General features: G+C 39.2%; 1 protein-coding gene across 1 annotated transcript in view; it reads right to left on the bottom strand.

The window, feature by feature from the left end:
- eif3ea (eukaryotic translation initiation factor 3, subunit E, a) overlaps positions 1-14,615 on the bottom strand; it is a 28,992-nt gene extending 14,377 nt beyond the window's left edge. Inside the window, exons 1-8 of the mRNA XM_029504882.1 lie at positions 14,508-14,615; positions 13,049-13,166; positions 12,678-12,795; positions 10,091-10,133; positions 8,810-8,914; positions 2,880-3,005; positions 2,576-2,700; positions 160-286 (exon numbers count right to left, since the gene is read on the bottom strand). Of these exons, the coding sequence (XP_029360742.1) occupies positions 160-286; positions 2,576-2,700; positions 2,880-3,005; positions 8,810-8,914; positions 10,091-10,133; positions 12,678-12,795; positions 13,049-13,166; positions 14,508-14,597 (852 nt within the window). The 5' untranslated portion in view covers positions 14,598-14,615. The remainder of the gene's footprint in view (positions 1-159; positions 287-2,575; positions 2,701-2,879; positions 3,006-8,809; positions 8,915-10,090; positions 10,134-12,677; positions 12,796-13,048; positions 13,167-14,507) is intronic.
- Between the last annotated feature and the right edge of the window lie 3,936 nt (positions 14,616-18,551).

Raw genomic sequence — 18,551 nt, 5'->3', positions numbered from 1 at the left:
GAGTACATTGCATTCAGTCAGCTCACTACATATAAGAGCTTATCCAGCTTAGATGGCTAGTCTTGAAAGAAATGTAAGCAATGCTCTTTGGCTATGTGGCCGTATTTTATTAAGGTATTTATGGCATACAGGCAATGCCATGACAACTGTGTCTGTTACCTGCTGGATGACCTTCACCAAATCCTTCAGAACCTGCCGGCGCTTACGGACATCCTTGTTAGTGATGACCGCTGTGGTCAGGTAACGCAGAATGTGGGGGCACATAGTCTGGATAGCATTGAGGTATCTGTAATGAGTGTGGAGAAAAGTAGTATCAAAGGAAAGACATTATTTTTAAAAATAATTTCACATTTTGGATGATGATGGGATTCCAAGCATTTGAAATGAGAAAAAAGCCTTTGTAACTGAACAAATATACGTCTTATCAGGACTCTTACTACTATACATGGGTCCTAGATTTAAGCCATGTCTTTCATTGGTGTCCTTTGAGAGGGAGGAGGAAAAGGGAACTCTGACAAGATGATATAGATCAGTGAGCAGCAACCTGCCCAGCAGCTGAAACCCAATCCATCAGGGACTGATGTTACAGCCACAGGTCAAGAGACACAAGAGACAGGACGCCGTTACAGGCTGATTATAATCCCACAACTCTGGAGACAGTTTTTTGTCAAAAAACCAAAACAAAATACAAACCCTAACTGTAAGGTCTGCTCACACACACACAGGAATAGATGCAACCTTCCTTGTCAAGATGGAAACATTAACTGTATCATCAAAACTGTTTTTGTTTCGAAACATCTATCTTTGAACTTCACCCCCACTTAAACTCTGCTAACCAAATTAAATCAGAAAAGAGGAAGCGGGGTGGGCCCCTTCAGGTCTCCTATAGCCACGTCCAGAAGAACACATGGAGTTCAGAGAAAGAGTGCTGACAACAGTTTAATTAGCTGAAACAATTAAAGGGACAAGGGGACCTGTGGCAGTTGTGATGTTGAGTCTAAAAACAGAAGTGGGCTCTTTGGCAAACCCATCGTCAGTCTGGCTTCAGGAGAGCACTGGCCTTCTCTCCCTCTCGCCCTCCCTCTCTCGCTTTGTAGTTGCTTGACTCCTTTGGAAGACCGCAACGCTCTGTGCTGTGTTCCTGATTAACTTACACCTACTCACTCTCTGGGGGGGGGGGTCCAATAGCAAGCAATCTTGCATGAGTCACTGTACCAAATCTGGGGGGCATTCACTTGACCACACTTAGGGTAGTTCTCTTTTTTTTTGTTGCGTTTTGAGGTAACAAGCATTGCTGCACTGGTTTGCTGAAGATGCCACTGAGGCATGCAGCCAAGAAATCAAGTATAAGTTCAAATTTCCTCTGCTGTAGGGGATCTGTGGGAGAAAAGAGACCAGACAAGATCCCACTTCACAGCTCATCTGGATAGGAAAATGATGTTGAACAGCTCAATAAGTAATATAGACAATCAAGTGACTACATGTACTACTGCAATAGTATTTAACCATTTTCCACTGCATGTATGGTACTTAAGTAACAGAGCATTGTTTGCTCTGAGGTCAGTGCAGCTGTCAGGAGTAGACAAACAAAGCCTTGGACCAACATCTGCTGACTGCAGGGGTACTAGAGGTCAAATGTGGAGCTGACCGACTTCAGCCAAAGGAAGCACTGGTCAAGAGATGGGAAACAAGAGCCAAGCCAAGCTTCAGTGGAGAAAACATGAGGTTTCTTGACTGTGAAACTGCAAAGCACACAAAACTACCTCAGTTTATCCACACAGATGGCTGGGTGAGCTTTTCATGAGTAATTATTGGGCTGGCCTCCTTAATCATCCACAATAAAATTAAAAACTGAGTAAAATTCAGGGAACCAGACATTTGAGAGTGCTGTGTTGTGGTCGCCTGTCATACTGTCTGTGGAGCCCAATCATCTGTACAATTATACAAGCCTGCAATCAGAACAGGGGGAGGGAGCAAAGACATCAAAATATGTGGTGTGCAAATTTTAACACAGTGTATAAAGTTTCCGATCTGCAATACACATGGCCTCGTTCTCGATTTGGAGAGTAAACAGACCACACGAAAAACACACACTTCTGAAACCACTTGAAAAATACCAGCAGGGTTCATGAAGAAGCCCACCACCCAAAAATGTGTTATTAAAGTAAATGTTTTGGGGTTTATTTGTTTGTGTTTTTTTTTTTTTAAATCAAGTCTGTGCTTTATAACTGTTTCTCCAAATGTTTTTAGGATCAAAAATTATTTTAGAGACTTAGTGCAATTTTTGTTCCAATAATTATAACTATACAAATACACATTGCAAATCACACAACTGTAATCAAAATAGGTGAAAAATAGAAAAATTGAAGAAATGACAAGGTAAAGGTAAACATGGCCATTTTAGTATACCTAGGATCGACTAATTGACAGGACATTGCCTTTCCTGTTGTCCTTGTTCAGTGGAAATTAATCGTATTGTTAGAACTTTCAGCTACTGAAGTTTGCAATTTCCTGGGTGCAAGAGAACAGGGAAAAAAGAAAGTGAAAAATATCATTGTATTATTAATGCACTTACTGTGGCTGATACAGAAAGAGTTCAATAATATTGTCTCTGCCCTTGGGGTGGTTGAAGAACACAAAGAGAGACCAGTGAATGAGCCATGTCCTCTGCTGCAGAGACTGGAGAGGGGAGCTGACAGACTGCAAAGGGGTAAGACAGACATCCAGACGGGCGTTAATGAAGAAATATGACCAAACAGCAAAATGAAACAGACAAACAATAAGAAAAGAGTAATTGAATTTTTAAATTTGTTTGAAACAGTTCTGTACAGAAAGCAAAATATCATAGGGTGTCAAACTTTGACAGCTGGGGGATTTACGTTATTGTCAATAGTCTCCCTCAGGCGGGTCAGGTCCTCCATGGCAGCCTCCCAGTTCTGCATCAGGATCTCAGAAGCCAGCTTGCCCCACAGAGAGTTCAGGGCATTTCTGTCTGTCGATGGGACCTTGTGAACAGACAACACTTGCTTAAAACGTAGGTTACAAAATGTGAATCAGAAATATATTTTTACACAATATTTGACAGGCAAAACGCAGAATAAGTGTCTCCATATACAGGTTGGCGGACTGCTCAGTCACATCTGCCTCCACACACAGTGAGACCAGGCTTGCCACTACTTGTTTGGCTTCTATGGCACTGCTGCACAGTGCAGTCACTTTTCTCATTTAAACTGGATAAACTGATTCAATTATGTCATCCTAAGGGAATGGGGCTTGCCAGAAAAAGAGAAATGGATCATGAAAGACTGTTTAGCTTTTTATAAAACTGAATTTGCTGCACTCCTAGATATGACAACCACTGCACTGCAGTTGACCATACAGTTTGATACTTTAAATTTACCCCATCAAGTGAAGGCATGTTTGGAGCATGTGTGCCTCTATGCTGTCTGAACAATTTGCAACACCTAAATCATTCCAACTGCAGTGGAGCTTGACTGTACTGTGTAATGTTGAGTGTCCTGAAATCTAATTGCATATCAGCAATGACAGACTTATAATCAATTGCAATTATAATTTGGGCCTAGTTACAGCACACATTTCAAATGTCATTGAACTTGTCTGCAGTTAAGAATAACATTGTGATTTAGCATTGTGGTCCTAAAATTTGTGCCACAGAGATCCGGATATCCTGACTTTTATTCTCAATATGAATCAGAGGACGAGCTCATGATTGTCTTCCTTTTAAATTGCCACACCATTCAGTGGTCAACTCCATCCTAATTAGTAAAAATATAGAGTGGACTACTCAATATCATCAACAAAACATCCAAAACCACATTTTGGTTTCACCCACACTTGAAGAGCCAAAATTGTGTCATTGATTGCAATCAAACGAAGAATGAGCTGCATGACCAACCAGTACAGTATATAGTATAACAACCACTCTAAAGAGTGGAGCAGGCAAACCAAGTATCTCTATGCAAGTGGCAGGAGACACTGACTCTGCACTGATCTGTAAGCACATGAGAAGTGTTTTCTGAACTACTGTTTATTGAAGTGTCGCATTACTACAAGAAGATTAAATCACTTTATTCTCATATTGCTATAAGTTTGTAGGCTGGACATTCACCATGACACTGATAAAAATCACCACAGTATCGCAATTATTCATTTTACTTTACCTTTACCTTGTCTTGATATTTATTTAGGTCGGCAAGCCTGATGGATATTGTAATGTTATGTATTTGTATTTTATGTGATACGTTTACAGTGACCTAGTGTGTTAAGTCTGATTTTCATTGCATCAGTTCTCAAAGCATTCTATAAACTGTTTTAAAATGTGCCATGTCAATAAGCATTCATGTTTTGTCTTATCTATGTGATATTTTTGTTCACTTACAAAAAATCCAAAGATATGTTATTGCTGTGTTGGTTGTCAAGCACTTAAATAGGAGTGCAAGTATACGGTTGCCACTGACATTTGTCAGATCATTTTCTGAAAACTTTAACTTATATCCTGAGAATGATAATTACAATAATCTCCTTCCCCTGACATATGAACTGACAATTATCCATAGCTTCCTTCAGTAACTATGAACTGTCATTATCACAAGGTAATTAGGCTGAAATATGAACCGACACTAACAAGGCATCTTTGCGACGATAATCACCTGAAAAATGTTGCAGGCTACTGTTTCTGATTTCCAGAACAGACTAAAATAAACAAAAAAAGAATCAGCTAATGAAACACAGATTGAGACTGCCCCTGAACCTCAGCAGCACAATCACTCTGTAGTGGACATTGGACTACACCCTAGGGCTCATGGGAAACTCTGCGCCACAGTTGTTCACGATAACACCAAAGACCAGACGTAGTGACATGAGTCAAGCAGGAAGTCAGGGTGGGTGTCTGCTGAGCGGCCAGAGAAACCTAGACGCTAACCACACACCCCTACAGACCGACGGACAGCCGCTCAATTGGACTGTGAGACACGACAGATGTACAAGTAGAGGAAACACTAAAAAAAGAGCAGGTTTCCGCTGGAACTCTGCAAATTGGTGAAATTATTCAGACATACAGTTGTTTTTCTTCTAAACTTAGCAGTTATACTCTGATAACATTTCAACAAATAGCAATAATATGAGACCATGGCAGATAAAGCTAAATGTTAGGAAAAACTTCTGTGGTATTCCCCAAAAGGAGAACACAGTAAGACAATGTGTTTATCTAACAGTGAGAGCGGCACAGTTTTAAAGAATATGACTGAAGTCTGCTATAAATATTTTTTTGTTGAAAGGTCAAAAAAGAAATCAGTATTTTAACAACTACAGATAAGACTACACTAGCTACACTGCTAGGAAATCAGACTAGTATTTCATCTATTGAAGTGTTTTTGTTTGTTAGCTTTTTTCCCTCTTGGAAGTCCCTGCCTGCTATGTTTGGCTAACCTCCAGGTCATTATGGCAGCATTCTACACACACACACAGTCTGGCTTTCACTAGTGGCCACGCTAGAAAAGTTTTGATACCTGGGTTTTTCCAGCAGTTACCTTAAGTTTCCATTGGTTTGCGAAATGGGCACATTTCACTGACTGACCAGCAACAATAAATTTACTGTGCTAGGGATCCGACGGGATACTCAATCTTTATTCTTAACATTCAATCCCTGCATTAAGTGATGATATGAATAAGTTGCTCTTTTCGGGGTAGGCCACACTGTAACAAGACCTGAGGCATGGATTTTGCAAGGCTGGCTTCCTTCGTTTAATTGACTGGGTTTCCCACGTTAAATGACTTTATGGAGCCTCACCTCTCCCATATGGGTTAGGGGGAGATAGACAAGGGGCCTGTGAGGATGGGAGGTCCACAAAACACCAAGAAGAGGGGAGGGGGAGAGCACTGCATAGACTCATGAAATCCGTTTCTACCTTTCCCCCTCATCGAAAAAGCCTCTCGCATTGTCAAGAGTAAGCAACAAATATCTAGTTACAATGCCTGATCTGGGTGCAACTTAAAATCAGGCTTCTCACAATTTGAGGGGTAGAAACAATATGCTAGAGCCTGAATGCTGGACTTCGAACAACATACCTCAAGCAGAGCAATTTTGGTTTATTGAGACTAAGTTGCAAAGCCATAAACAACTGCTGCTGTATGTTGCAAGCTTTTGAAAACTTCCCTTTAATGCTTATTTTGAATGGGGGGGAGTGGAAATGGAAAGCTTGGGTGAATTTATTGTCATTTTGACGCAGATGCAGCTCTTCCTTCTACAGATTTGAGCAGATGAATGAAAAACCCATCAATTGAAGTACCCAACTGTTTTGCATTAAGAGGGTTGTTTAGAGCAAAGATGGTTCATCATTGCAAAGAGCCCCTGCCAAGTTTTTCAGGAAGGGACACTCCAGCATAGTGAATGTGCATGACTAGCCAGAGTCAACCCTAACCCTCACATCCGAAACACAAGAGGCTACACAGTGTAGTATCGAATACAAACAAAAGATGGTCTTAATGTTTTTCACTTTAATGAATAGACAAATGTTGATCTTATTCTTGCCCATTCTTTAAGGGCTGGTTTTGGCATGAGTCCTGACTGTACCGCAAAGCTAAATGATGAACCAAACAAAAACAAAAGCCAGAGGACAAGTGAATGACACTTGGAAACCACCGACTATGCAGGCTGGTTCCACTAGTCATTATAGGACATTGAGTTAGGTTACACTTGCTAACAACTCACACTAAAAGAAATCCCTATGTTCCTGCTGAAAATTCCAAATGAAATAGTAATCAAATTCAACAAAGACATGAGCTTGAAGATGCTCTGCAAGTGATCTTCAAGGAAGAGTTAGCAGCAACAGAGACACACAGAGTGTGCTTCCTTCTTTTGCAAGTTCCTTGAAATTGGACAGGCTCAGCAGGCTGATTGCATTTAAGTGTTTGTGTTCCAAATGTTTAGATCAGGGTACCCAATTGGTGAACCCGGAAGCAGGACGAAAAAGGACCAAGGCCAATTTATTGAGAATTACTGCACTTTGATTGAGTATTACTATTCTAACCTGTACAGCGTTTCAAGCTTTTGCAATACTAGTTTATTTAATGTGTATTCTCCAGTCAGACAGGTTGGAGACGTGACGAGAGCAACAGAGTTGGAGAGTAGGAGTGATTGATAACACAATAATAATTATCTGCCGATAAATGCATCTTGAAAAAAGAAAAAAAAAGAAGAATTAGGAATAATTTCCCATGGCATGCTGGGAAAAAAAGTCGACAGTGAAAATAGGGCTTTCAGTACAAAATGGGCATATTCCTTCATGTTCATTCTTCCCATGAGCAGTTCAAACCTGTCTGTCTCTGATGCACAGAGACCATGGCAGAAAACACAGGAAACCATTTACTGATGGAAATATTAAGGCAGTCCAATTGTAAAGATGTGGTGAGACTAAATAAATAAATGTTAAACAGTTGCATAAACAGTTATTGCTGGTATTGTTGCTACTTTTGTGTCTTCATCAGCTCACTCTCTCAAGACCCAACATCCGTAAAGAAATAAAAATAATAATACTAAATTTTAGCTTTGCAGGAAAGCACAGAATTTTGAGTGGACTTGAAAACAGCACTGCAGCAGCACTTTCACACCAAATTGAAACGCACATTAAACTTGACCAGTATTTGTTTCTCAACAGGTCCCCCTAAGATTTCCACCTCTGTAATGGCTACCTACATCTTCATTTGTGCTCACTAAGTAGCCAAGCAGGGAAGGTGAAGCTTAACCATTAAAAATTAAATCAAGTCTCAAGTCAGATGATGCTGTACCTTTCACTCAATAAAACATCTCAGTATTTAATGAGATACCTCTACAATGATTGAAAATTTGCTTTTAACTAAGGCCATTGGAGTTTGAGCCTTTTGAAAAGCAGCAGTTGAGTCTTGTGGTCCAGCTGCACCTAACCCATTCACAGCCTTGTTCGTCCTTCACTCATTTCTGAAGGCAAAGGGAGAAAAACCACAAACTCCAGAACCAAGGCAACATTTCACTTTGTTTATAGCAGACACAGGGAGTGTGCTTATGTACTAATGAGAATTCTGCCAGTGCTCTCTTTGACCCTGAATTTTCTTCTTCTTGAAAAACTAAACTCTGCACTATTTGATTTTTAAAAACAGCTTGCTTTCATAGCATTCCATTTTTCCAGCTCACCTTTAAAAAAAAAAAAAAAAAAAAACATGGAGAAGACAGAGCAGCTCTCCCTCCCACTATTAGAGACACACCACACACACCGCTACAGAAAACACTTTGCAAAGTGTGTGGAGCCTTCTTTCTGCTAACAGATGCCTTGCATAACTAAACACACCATAAGCTCAGAAGTCGTGACAAGGGACTCTTGGCCACAGCACTCAAATCAATAAACTGTCTACTGAGGCCCACCCGTTCGAAAGACTACAGACAGATTATGTATTCCGCCACCGATCATTTGGCCCAGTAAAAGATCCTATTCAAGTCCTAGAGCAGCAGTCTCCTCCTAATACAGAGGACGTGCAGTGAATTGAATAGACAATGACGTAAGCTTTTCACATTCAATTACTTCTAAGTGTTCTTTTCCTATCCTGTGCAAGTATTGGCCTTCGAAGCAATTAAAGCAATCTGGCAGATGTAATGTGACGTTTAATTTAAATATGTCAGTGGAATGCCTCATACAGTATAGAAATAAGAACAGTGGGAAAAAAAAAAACAGGCATGGTTATATCTACAGATATCAGTAAAGACAACTATTCATCTTCAATAGTGTTGAATGCAAATGGTTAAAATCAGAAAACTTACCAAAACCCGGAAGAAATAGAGGTACTCTGCAGCTCCAGAGTAGTTTCCACATTCGTACTGGAACTTAGCATATCTGTATAGTGTATCCAAGTACTCCTGACGAAACTTCAAGAGAAATATATGTGTATCAATAACACAAACAGAGAACATGTGATTCTTTGTCATATCCAAGTCAAAAAATACTTCAGCATATTTTCAAACCACACATTGTACAAATTTACACATCTCAGCTGCCTAAGGAAATCCAAGTTTTGTGTTATATCTGTTGGGTGTTTGGCTGTTTTTAAAATATTTAACTTCTCAAATTATGGACCAATACCGAACATATTTTAGATGACAATATTGTAATACATTCTTACTTTCATTCTTACTTGTGGCACAGCACAGGCCTGAGGCCTTTGTTGTGCAGCCTTATTGTACATGTTCTCCCAGCACCTGTGTGGGTTTCCTCCGGGTAGTCCAACATGCATGTTTAGGTGACTCTAAATTATCTGTAGATCTTATCTGTAGGTCTGAATGTGAGTCTAAGTGTGAGTGGTTGTTCGTTTCTGTCTGTCTCTGTGTGTTGGCCCTGCGACAGACTGGCAACCTGTCCAGGGTGTACCCCACCCTTGCCAAATGTGAGCTGGGATCGCTTCCAGCACACCCCACAACTGAATTCTCAGCGACACTGTTAAGAGAATATTATTAACCTCTGGAACTAATCTGGTCATATAAGCTAAATTATATATATATATATATAAACACACAAGACTTCCTATATTTAACTTCCTTACTGCTGTCCAATATCTCAGAGCAGTGTGCACTGACGTCAGGCCTTTCACTAAGATTCAGTACAACTGTGACAGGCAGTGGGTGCACCGAGCCGCCCAAGCCTTTCCCACAGCAGGCTGCAGGACCCTGAGTCTGGGCTGTGTGGAGGTGTTGTAAGGACAGCATGCAGGTCAGCAGGATACCGGAGTAGGAGGGGACCAATGGAGGGGAGGGTAAGAAGCCAAACATCATGGTAAATATAGAACCTCCGGCATTCTTGCGGCTCTATCCACGAGTCCCGAGCTACTCCGTTTATTCTTGACAATTCACCACAGAATGTAAATGTCCACAGAATTTGTGCAAGCCATACAAACCCTGAAAATGAGTTAAGGGTTTTGGGAAGTAAATTCTGCTTTTCACTGCTCAGCCTGCCCCTCCCACTTCACCCCTAAAACAACCATGGGTTCAAACAAGAGCCATGGGAAATGCAGTGAAGAAGTGAGATGTCAGCAAATCAGGCCAACTTACGTTATGCTTTTCAGCCAAATAGTCGAAGAGCATTCGTCCATCCCTGCAGGGAAAAAAAGCAAAGAAAAAAGGAGAGAGACCATTTCAGGAGTTAGAGGCAATTTAACTTGAATCGCCGTTGACATCCTGGTGTTCAGCGCACCATATAGGTATATTTTTCCATTTCTGTCCTAAACCAAGAGCTGTACATAAATGAAGACCATTTCATTTTTAAAACTGCGTGATTGCCTATTTATTACATTTGGTTTGGCTCCTACAAATGTTAGCCATGTCTAACAAATTATGTCTGGTGAAAAAAGTGAATTCTCTGTACAGGATCTCAGTCTCGATGGCTCTGTCAAAACAGAAGAATGCACTGGCTCTTCTAAGCTGTCCTACCCCAACAGCATTTTTACAACTTTTCCTGTGACCTAAAATCTTGGTATTTCTGTACACACCACACTGAAACCATGTGTCAGTTTTGGGTATGGTTACTTTTAGAATGTGCATTTTCTGGCATGTGTAATGTGTTTTCAGTGAATTTCATTTAGTCTAAAGCGGGATTATCCACTTCTGGAGGAAGGGATCTTCTTCAGCTTAGAAGATAATAGAGAACAGAATCCAAAAGATCCTGGTTGACTCTGTTGTGGTGTGATATATCAGTCTCCTCTATATTACGGAAACAATGGACTCAGCCTTCCTGAATATGTCAGTTGTCTGTTTAGTTGTCTGATGGTGTTTGTGCTTGTGTGTGTATCCATATTTTGCTGTGTCTGGTGGTGTTCTTCTCATGTTATTCATTGGTGATGTTTTTCGTGTTTCTGTATTCTGTTATTGTGACAGATTGTGAAAACAAATTTCCCTTATGGGACAATAAAGGCTATCTAACACTGAGTACTCATAAGCAAATCACTTTCTCTTCATGTCAATTGAGTGTCTTAATTTAAACCATATATTAAACAAAAAAAAGAAAAAGCACTATCTGCTTACATTTTTCTTATCACTTTTTTGGAGATTTAGGGGACAGCCAGCTACTGAAATTTACAAGCGGCAACTGTTCCCGAAAAAGTCGGTACAGCATTACTGCCACCCTCTGCACTGTAAAAGTCACGAAGGCACCAGCAGCATGTTGACTCAGAGACCAAAAGTGATTTCAATGATTTAACAAGTCCAGACAAATGACAACAGAAGCAATGGGTCACTCTAATATGACAGTGTATTTGATAACACTGTTTATAAATATGACAATAACTGCATTTACAATGAGAGCTGATCTTATATTCTGTTTTAAGTAGTTCTACAAATAAATCCTGGCAAGGTATAGGGGTGTATAAGCCTATTGGGTTGCAACTATCAACTCTTTTCTCATTTTCAACACTGGATTATCCTCTAATCCAGACATAAAGTTAATAATAAGCAAAAGCAATAAGAACAATTTGGGTCATAATTGTGGAATACAAATGTTGCATGTCCTTTGGCCTGAAAGAAGTCTTCATTGACCCCAAATGAGTTTCCTATTGTTTTACAAATCCAGTGGTATGAAGAAAAAGCTCATGCATAATTAAGAGACAGAGACTTGATTCCTATTTACTCCATACTGACACGAAACTAACAAGAATGTATTAAGTCAATACTGTTATTATCAGGCTTCAAATCTCACATAACAGCTCCTACAAATCTGTGGCTTAAGCAAACAAATGTCTATGGCTTAAACTGAAATAATATAATAAAGCAGTACAAACTGAGATGAGATGAAAATGGAAAATGCTTTTGATTAACTATGCATGTCCTTGCCAGAAAAAGGAAGGGATAAAGACTAAATATGACCAAACTATTTTAATCATTGTAGATGACAAAACATTCTTAATAAAATTAACCACAACATCTTGTATCCGTCTCTTTTTACTTCTGCCTTCACTGACTACTCTCAGCGAAAGCACTAAAAACAAGCCAAATACATTTTTCATTAAAAATTTTGGTCCATGGACTCCACAAAACCTCTTTACAATACAGCCGTACAGTCTACTGTTTCAAGTAAAAACTTTTTACTAATCCTATAATTGTGGCGAGTTATCCCTGCAATAAATAATAAACTCATTTTAATTAGGGTTGGGTAATAAATCAATTTTATCAATTAAATGTAACTTGTAGCTAAGGACAATTTATGTTAAATAAATATCTTTTTTCTTTTAACCTCCATGGCTAACACTCTCCTTGGACTCCCGTAGCTCAGAGTGGGCTGAGCTTGCCATTACCTTACGTGGACCAGTTACCGCTATGAGTCACACATACGAAGTAATGTGCAGGTTGGCCATCTCAGTCAGCCATGTACAGCAACGCCACTTGGACTAATATGATTCACACGCGATGATAACTTTTGACCCTTTAGCATTTTAACGCCATGGTGAAATTTTGTTTAACTGCCAGCAGGGAATTCAAAACAAAAACTAGCTTTGAAATTTTTCATTTTCATTTGTAGTTTGCTTTTAAGACAGAGAAAAAAAATATTACAATTACAAATTTGGTATGAAAAATACAGAGATTTTATTTGCAAGCCATATTTTCCAGCCCTACTTTTGATATATCAAAAAGGAAAAAAATGCATTACCTGGTAGACTGCATCTGCCTTGTAGTCTCAGGATCCTCAAACATTTTCACAATGGGTTCTGTCTCTGACTGTAGCTGTTTAAGCTGGGCCACCACTTCCGTCCTCTTCTCCCTCAGAGCTGACACAGGGAAGATGGAGAAAGCCATTAGCTCCTTGAACATAAACCTCATTGTATATGGTCTGCAGCCCAGGACTGCAAATGTTGTAAAACAAAGTTTACTGCTAAATCAATTCTAAATGGTGTAAGCAATGTGGCACTGCTGCCCTTTATGGTGTCTATCAAGCATTTTAACATCTTCCTTGGTTCTGAGTGAGTAAGCTCTGAAGACATGGGGAAATGGAATGTATATGCATCAAGCTTCATCACTTACTATGGGGAATTTCCTTTTCAGAAAAAAGGCTTCGGTACACATCCATGGCAAAGTCCACCATGTTTGTGTCACTGAGGAGATCCAGTTTTCCATGAAGCAGCTCCTGCTCATTGTAGATCTTAAAAAAAAAAAAAAAAAAAACACACACACACACAACCAGAGATGAGGGAGACGTGTTTTTACAATAAATTTATAATCTGACCAGTAGATTTAGACTGAGTTACAGAGAATGATACAGTGTTTCCAATCCAATTCAAGTACTGACCTTATTAAAATAATGGACTACTTATGGACAGTAATAGGTTTATTCAATTTTCACCACTTACCACTTCAGTTCAAGTGAACTGTATCTACCTTCACAAGCTAATACATACAGATGGGAACAAATTAAAGGATAAACGAATACAGGGGCCACCCTGTACTAACGGAAGTGATTCTAAAAACTGTATTGATGGGATGAACATCCTAAAGAGACCATATATAACGACACAGCACAAAACCTCCCATAGGTGTGTTACACCAAAAGTATTCAATGACTCCCTCCTGTCCTATGGATGGGGTTATTGCCATCCTGGTTTTATCGTCTGGTTTTTCCTTTATTTTGTCACATATAGGCAACCAGTGCGGTCTGTGGTACTTAACCTGTGCCAGACATCAGTGAATGGTAACCAATGAATCGTTGTCCCCGTTAGCGTCCCACGGTTGGCCAACGCCAACGAAAGTTTTAATAATTCTAGCTAATGGCGGTCAAGCGTTGCCCATTTCCAGCGTTTATTCAGCACCCCGATGGGTTGCACAGGTGTTAGTTTTACTTGATTTTGGTGTTAGTAAGTAAGTAAGTGATCACTCGACTACAGTGGAGTAGCGTTGCCCAAGAGCTCTTTCATTGTCCTACATATGTCGACTGGGCGGGTCCATCGACATATGTACTTCATACAACTTCAAGCAGATATTGTGTCGAGCACCACCAAGCAAGTGCATTGAAAGTAACTATTAGAGTATTATTAGTCTTACAGTATTCGTTTTGATAACATCTGATGATGAAACAGCGCGTGGTGTCTCGCTAAAATGTAACACTGAAATCCATTGCTTCCGGTACTATACTTTCAATGTAAATGCAATTGAAATATTTTGGCGCTTCACTTCACACGATGGTAGTGTAAAATAGTTGTGACTGCACTTTATTACTTAAACTTTTATTTCGATTTCTTTTGTCCTGTTCTTCGCAACTATTTATACGCTTCAGACAAATGGGGTGAGTTTTATGCTTTTATTTTGAATGCAGGGAGCTTCCTTTCCGGCTCCGCTACAGCTAACTGTGGTTTCTTTACACTCGTGCGGAAAATGTGGCCAACTCCTCAGCCGAAACGGCTGGTAAAACTCATTAAAAGCTACAAACAGTAAACAAAATCTATTAAAAAAATGTACTTCAGTGTTTATACGTTAATACATTTCGTACCTCTTTGACAGACAGGAACTCCAGCAGCGGAAAAACGAGATGACGATCTAAAAAGTGAGCAATCTTTGTGGTGAGGTCGTACTCCGCCATCTTTGCTCCGGGGAAAGGGAAGCGGATGTGTGAGTACAGAGGAACTGACCAATCAGAGACACTCTCAGCATCCGCAATAGAAAATCTGCAAAGAGACATGAAATGTTGATTTTACTTTTCTATCACGAAGTTTGTGATTTGTCATAGCTTAGTAGTCAGACATGGTTAAAAATGACTTTTATTGTTCAGGTTTAAGCCTTGCTCACTTGTTGCAAAACAACCAGGTAAAAATTTCCACTAATCTTAAGTTATCAGAGAAACAACATCAGGATATAGTAGTGGCATCTTGGCGTCTGCCTGAGACAATTTTTGTTGTTGTTTTTTTTTTTTTTTTTTTTTATAGTGAAACATAAACACAATGTTTATCATATACTCTACGTTGCGACTGGGTTTAATTACCAGGTACATTTTTTAAAAAGAAAAGTACAACTCAGCTCAGATAATTTGGAAAACAAGCTAGGTTAACTGGCTGCTCATTAACCATCTTGTCAATTTGTTTTGGAAGGGAAAAGTACTCTGTGGACAACTAGGCACCAGGTAAAAACCAACTGAAAGATTACCACTGAGGGAAGAAATAATTTTGAGGGTATTTGGCAGGCATTTTGCATAACTTGCCACAGTTCTGCTGTGGGCTTGGATTGTGTCTTCAATCTCTGCATGTAATCTTAGACCGTCCCTATAATGAGATCAGGGTTTCAAAGGGGGATGTGGAATATAACATCTTTTTCAGAACTCTTAGTTTTTCTAAGGCAAGTGTGTATTTGCACAAAGTTAAAAATAGTCCACATAAGCACTTTGGTCTTTGCTTGTTAAAAAACAGTATTCGGGCTACTGTTGCACTTAATACATGCCTTAACTGGTAGTATTCTAGTAATTTGGTGCTATAGAATAACTCCTTCAGGAAGATGTTTTGGATAATTTGATCAACATATTAGAAAGCCTCTCTCAGAACCTCTCCCATGCGACTAATTGAGGTGGTCCAAGAAAGCCTAAAACACAGATATATTCACGTGTTTTAGGAGTTCCAAATAGCATTGTTTGCTTCAGACACTTGGATGCTTGTGTTTTCTATGCCATATGGACTGCAATACTGTATTGTGTAAGCATATGGTATTAAAAATGTATCTGTCTGTATGCATGCTGAATTGTTATACTGCATACTGAATTTGAGACTAACCGATCCGATGCCTCATTGCTGGTATGAATTGATGAATAAAAACCTAAACACAAAGTGCTTAAAGTTTTTTCATTCAGTTTTTTTTTTTTTTTTTTCGAAGGATGCATAACTGTCACTTCTAAACCTTTCAAACCTCCTATAATTTCCTTGTGGTGTTGATACAGTGAAACTTTTCATTTATAAAGAGAGACCCAAGTGAAAGTTTTGTTGAATGTGAAAACATCGGCTTTCCTCCAGACACCACCAATATTTCTCCAAAAGACTGTGTATGACTTCTTTATGAGACTAAAACCATTTGAGGGTAAATATAGTCATGATGAACCACTACTAACAGCCTGCAAAATTTTAATGAAAACAACCAGATCATTTCCAATCATTTGACTTTTCCACAAGGTTAGAATGTCTTCACTGTGCATCTGCCCCATCCTCTTTCCTCTTCATTCCTTCCCCTTTCAGAAGCCATCTCATAAAGGTGCCCATGTGTCGACCATACACTGACGAAAACAGCCAATATCAGCTACCAAATGACCCATTTTTAACAGGTTTCACTACAACCTTGTTTTCCTGACAACCACATGGAACTGTTTTGTATCCTCGCACAATTCTGCCCTTGTTACCACTGGGCTCCCTCTCTTCCACTCTCATGTCTCCCTGTTGACGGCAGGTAGAAATGAGTCATAAACAGACACTCCTCACCATGGCCAGTTACTGTTTTACAGGGTGTTTCTGACATCGTCAGCTCTGGCTCAGTGGCAGCTTGCTTTAAAATGAAGCTGAGAAAAAAAGAGAAAACATTTAATCCACTGAAGCCTTATGTTGATTAGTGCTTAAATTGATTCCTTCACATTTCTTGGTGCATTGTTATGTTTTCAATCTATCATTTGTGTAATCGTAATTTCTTTTTGGAGATTATTTGAATAGTTGAACATGTATGTGTATAATTAATATTTAAATTTCAAGTTTACTGTGTTGCATATCTGTAATATTTTATGTGCAAATCTTGTATTGACTTTGATGAATGAAATTGGAGCAATGGGACTGCAGAAAAATGAAAAAGTTGGGAAAGGATGAATGTATTATAATTTTTTTTCTTAAAAAAAAAAAAATTAGTCCGTAGGGGTTCTATGCAAGCAGGCTCATATGGCTCATAGTTACATTGTGTTCTTAAGCGACCTCTACCAGCAGTGGTAATTATGAAGTGACAGTATATAAAGCCAAATGTCCATGAGAAGAGCGGGACGGGATAGATGGACAGGTCAGCAGTGTACTGGGCCTGTGTGAAAATGAGAGTCAGTATTGTTTGTTTGTTTTTTTTAACCATGACCTTAACCCCGTGTACTTATTTTAAACAGAAGCACAATCTCTTCCCAAACTGACCAAGGAGACTAATCAAGAACAATAGTCATGCTTATCTGTGTTGCCACCACAACTGAGGATAGTGAGTAGGGGAAGCATGGCGGTGTCATGGTTAGCACTGTTGCCCCACAGTAAGAAGGTCCCAGGTTTGGTTCCTGGGCCTGGGCCCTTTCTCTGCCTTTTTGTACACGTTCTCCTTGTGCCTGCAAGGGTTTCCTCCGGGTACTCCAATGTGCACTACATTGTCCATTTTCACTGTGACATGATTTGTGTGTGGGCATTTTATGTGCCAGCAATAACACTTGTTATCATACAATATTGAATTAGGAAGCAGTGGGAAAAAATCTTAAGCAGTACAGACAAAGCCAATAAGCATTCCCAGATAAGTGAAATACCACAAGCTAAATCTAAAATGACAAGAAATCATGTATTTCAAACAGCGATATGAAGGCCAAATTGTATTGGTTTCTCTTGTTTCAACCAGCCAGTCTTCACAAAAAAAGAAAAAGCTTGGGTGGAGGTATTTGGTATTTTGGAGACATGTGCAGGGGAATTCTTTTTCTTTCATTCAGATTTTGTTAGGTTCTTTGCTGACTTTAATCTAGTGTTATTTTGCCGATAACATTTTGACCACACAAAAATATGTTGAATCATTTTATCCCACCCAAACTCCTGACAATTTTATGTTCAACAGTAAACCTTAATCGGTTTGTGAGTTTGTTCAAAGCAGCCTCAGAGTACATATTGATATTTGCAAACCAAACTATCCTTACCACTGAACACCATTAGGGCCTGAACTTAACCAATGTTTTTTAAAACATTTGCAGTGCCAGCATGCTCATCCATCCCCCTTAGAGAAAAGCAAAGCCAAACCAATGAATTGCAGAGAGTTGGGAAAACCGGGCATGGGAATATTGGAACAAACAATGAAGCACATACAGTATCTGGATCTGGGCGTTGCTGTTGGATACTTTCTAGCAATATTTTGAGTATTAAATATTTAACATATGAATGCCATACTGCCTGAGGTGAAGCAAATGAAATAAGCTTAAACAATAAACTATGAAGGATTGTATCATAGGTATAATTGAAGAGGAGTTTATGGTTAAAGTAAATGCTAACAAGCTATAAATTTCAACTGAGTAAAGGAAGTGTTTGACACTTTTGGATTAAATCACACCACTCATACATGTCCTTTCAATATTAAACTGCATTGTGAAAACAGTTAGCTTAACCTGGCAAAAAACAGTAAAACAAGATGAAACGGTGAAATAATTCTTTTTTTTTTATCTCTTCATTTGCACTTTGTAATTTTTTGCACTTTTCTACCAACTACATCATCCAGTTGGACGTTTACATGGGATTATGTGAATATTTCTTGGCCATAACTGCTGGCTGACAACATCAAATTATCAGAAAAA

The sequence above is a fragment of the Echeneis naucrates genome, chromosome 6 (genome assembly GCF_900963305.1).
Source record: "Echeneis naucrates chromosome 6, fEcheNa1.1, whole genome shotgun sequence".
Classification (NCBI taxonomy): Eukaryota; Metazoa; Chordata; class Actinopteri; order Carangiformes; family Echeneidae; genus Echeneis; species Echeneis naucrates.
The sequence above is the reverse complement of the archived record's forward strand: the minus strand, read 5'-3'. Positions and strand labels throughout refer to the sequence as shown.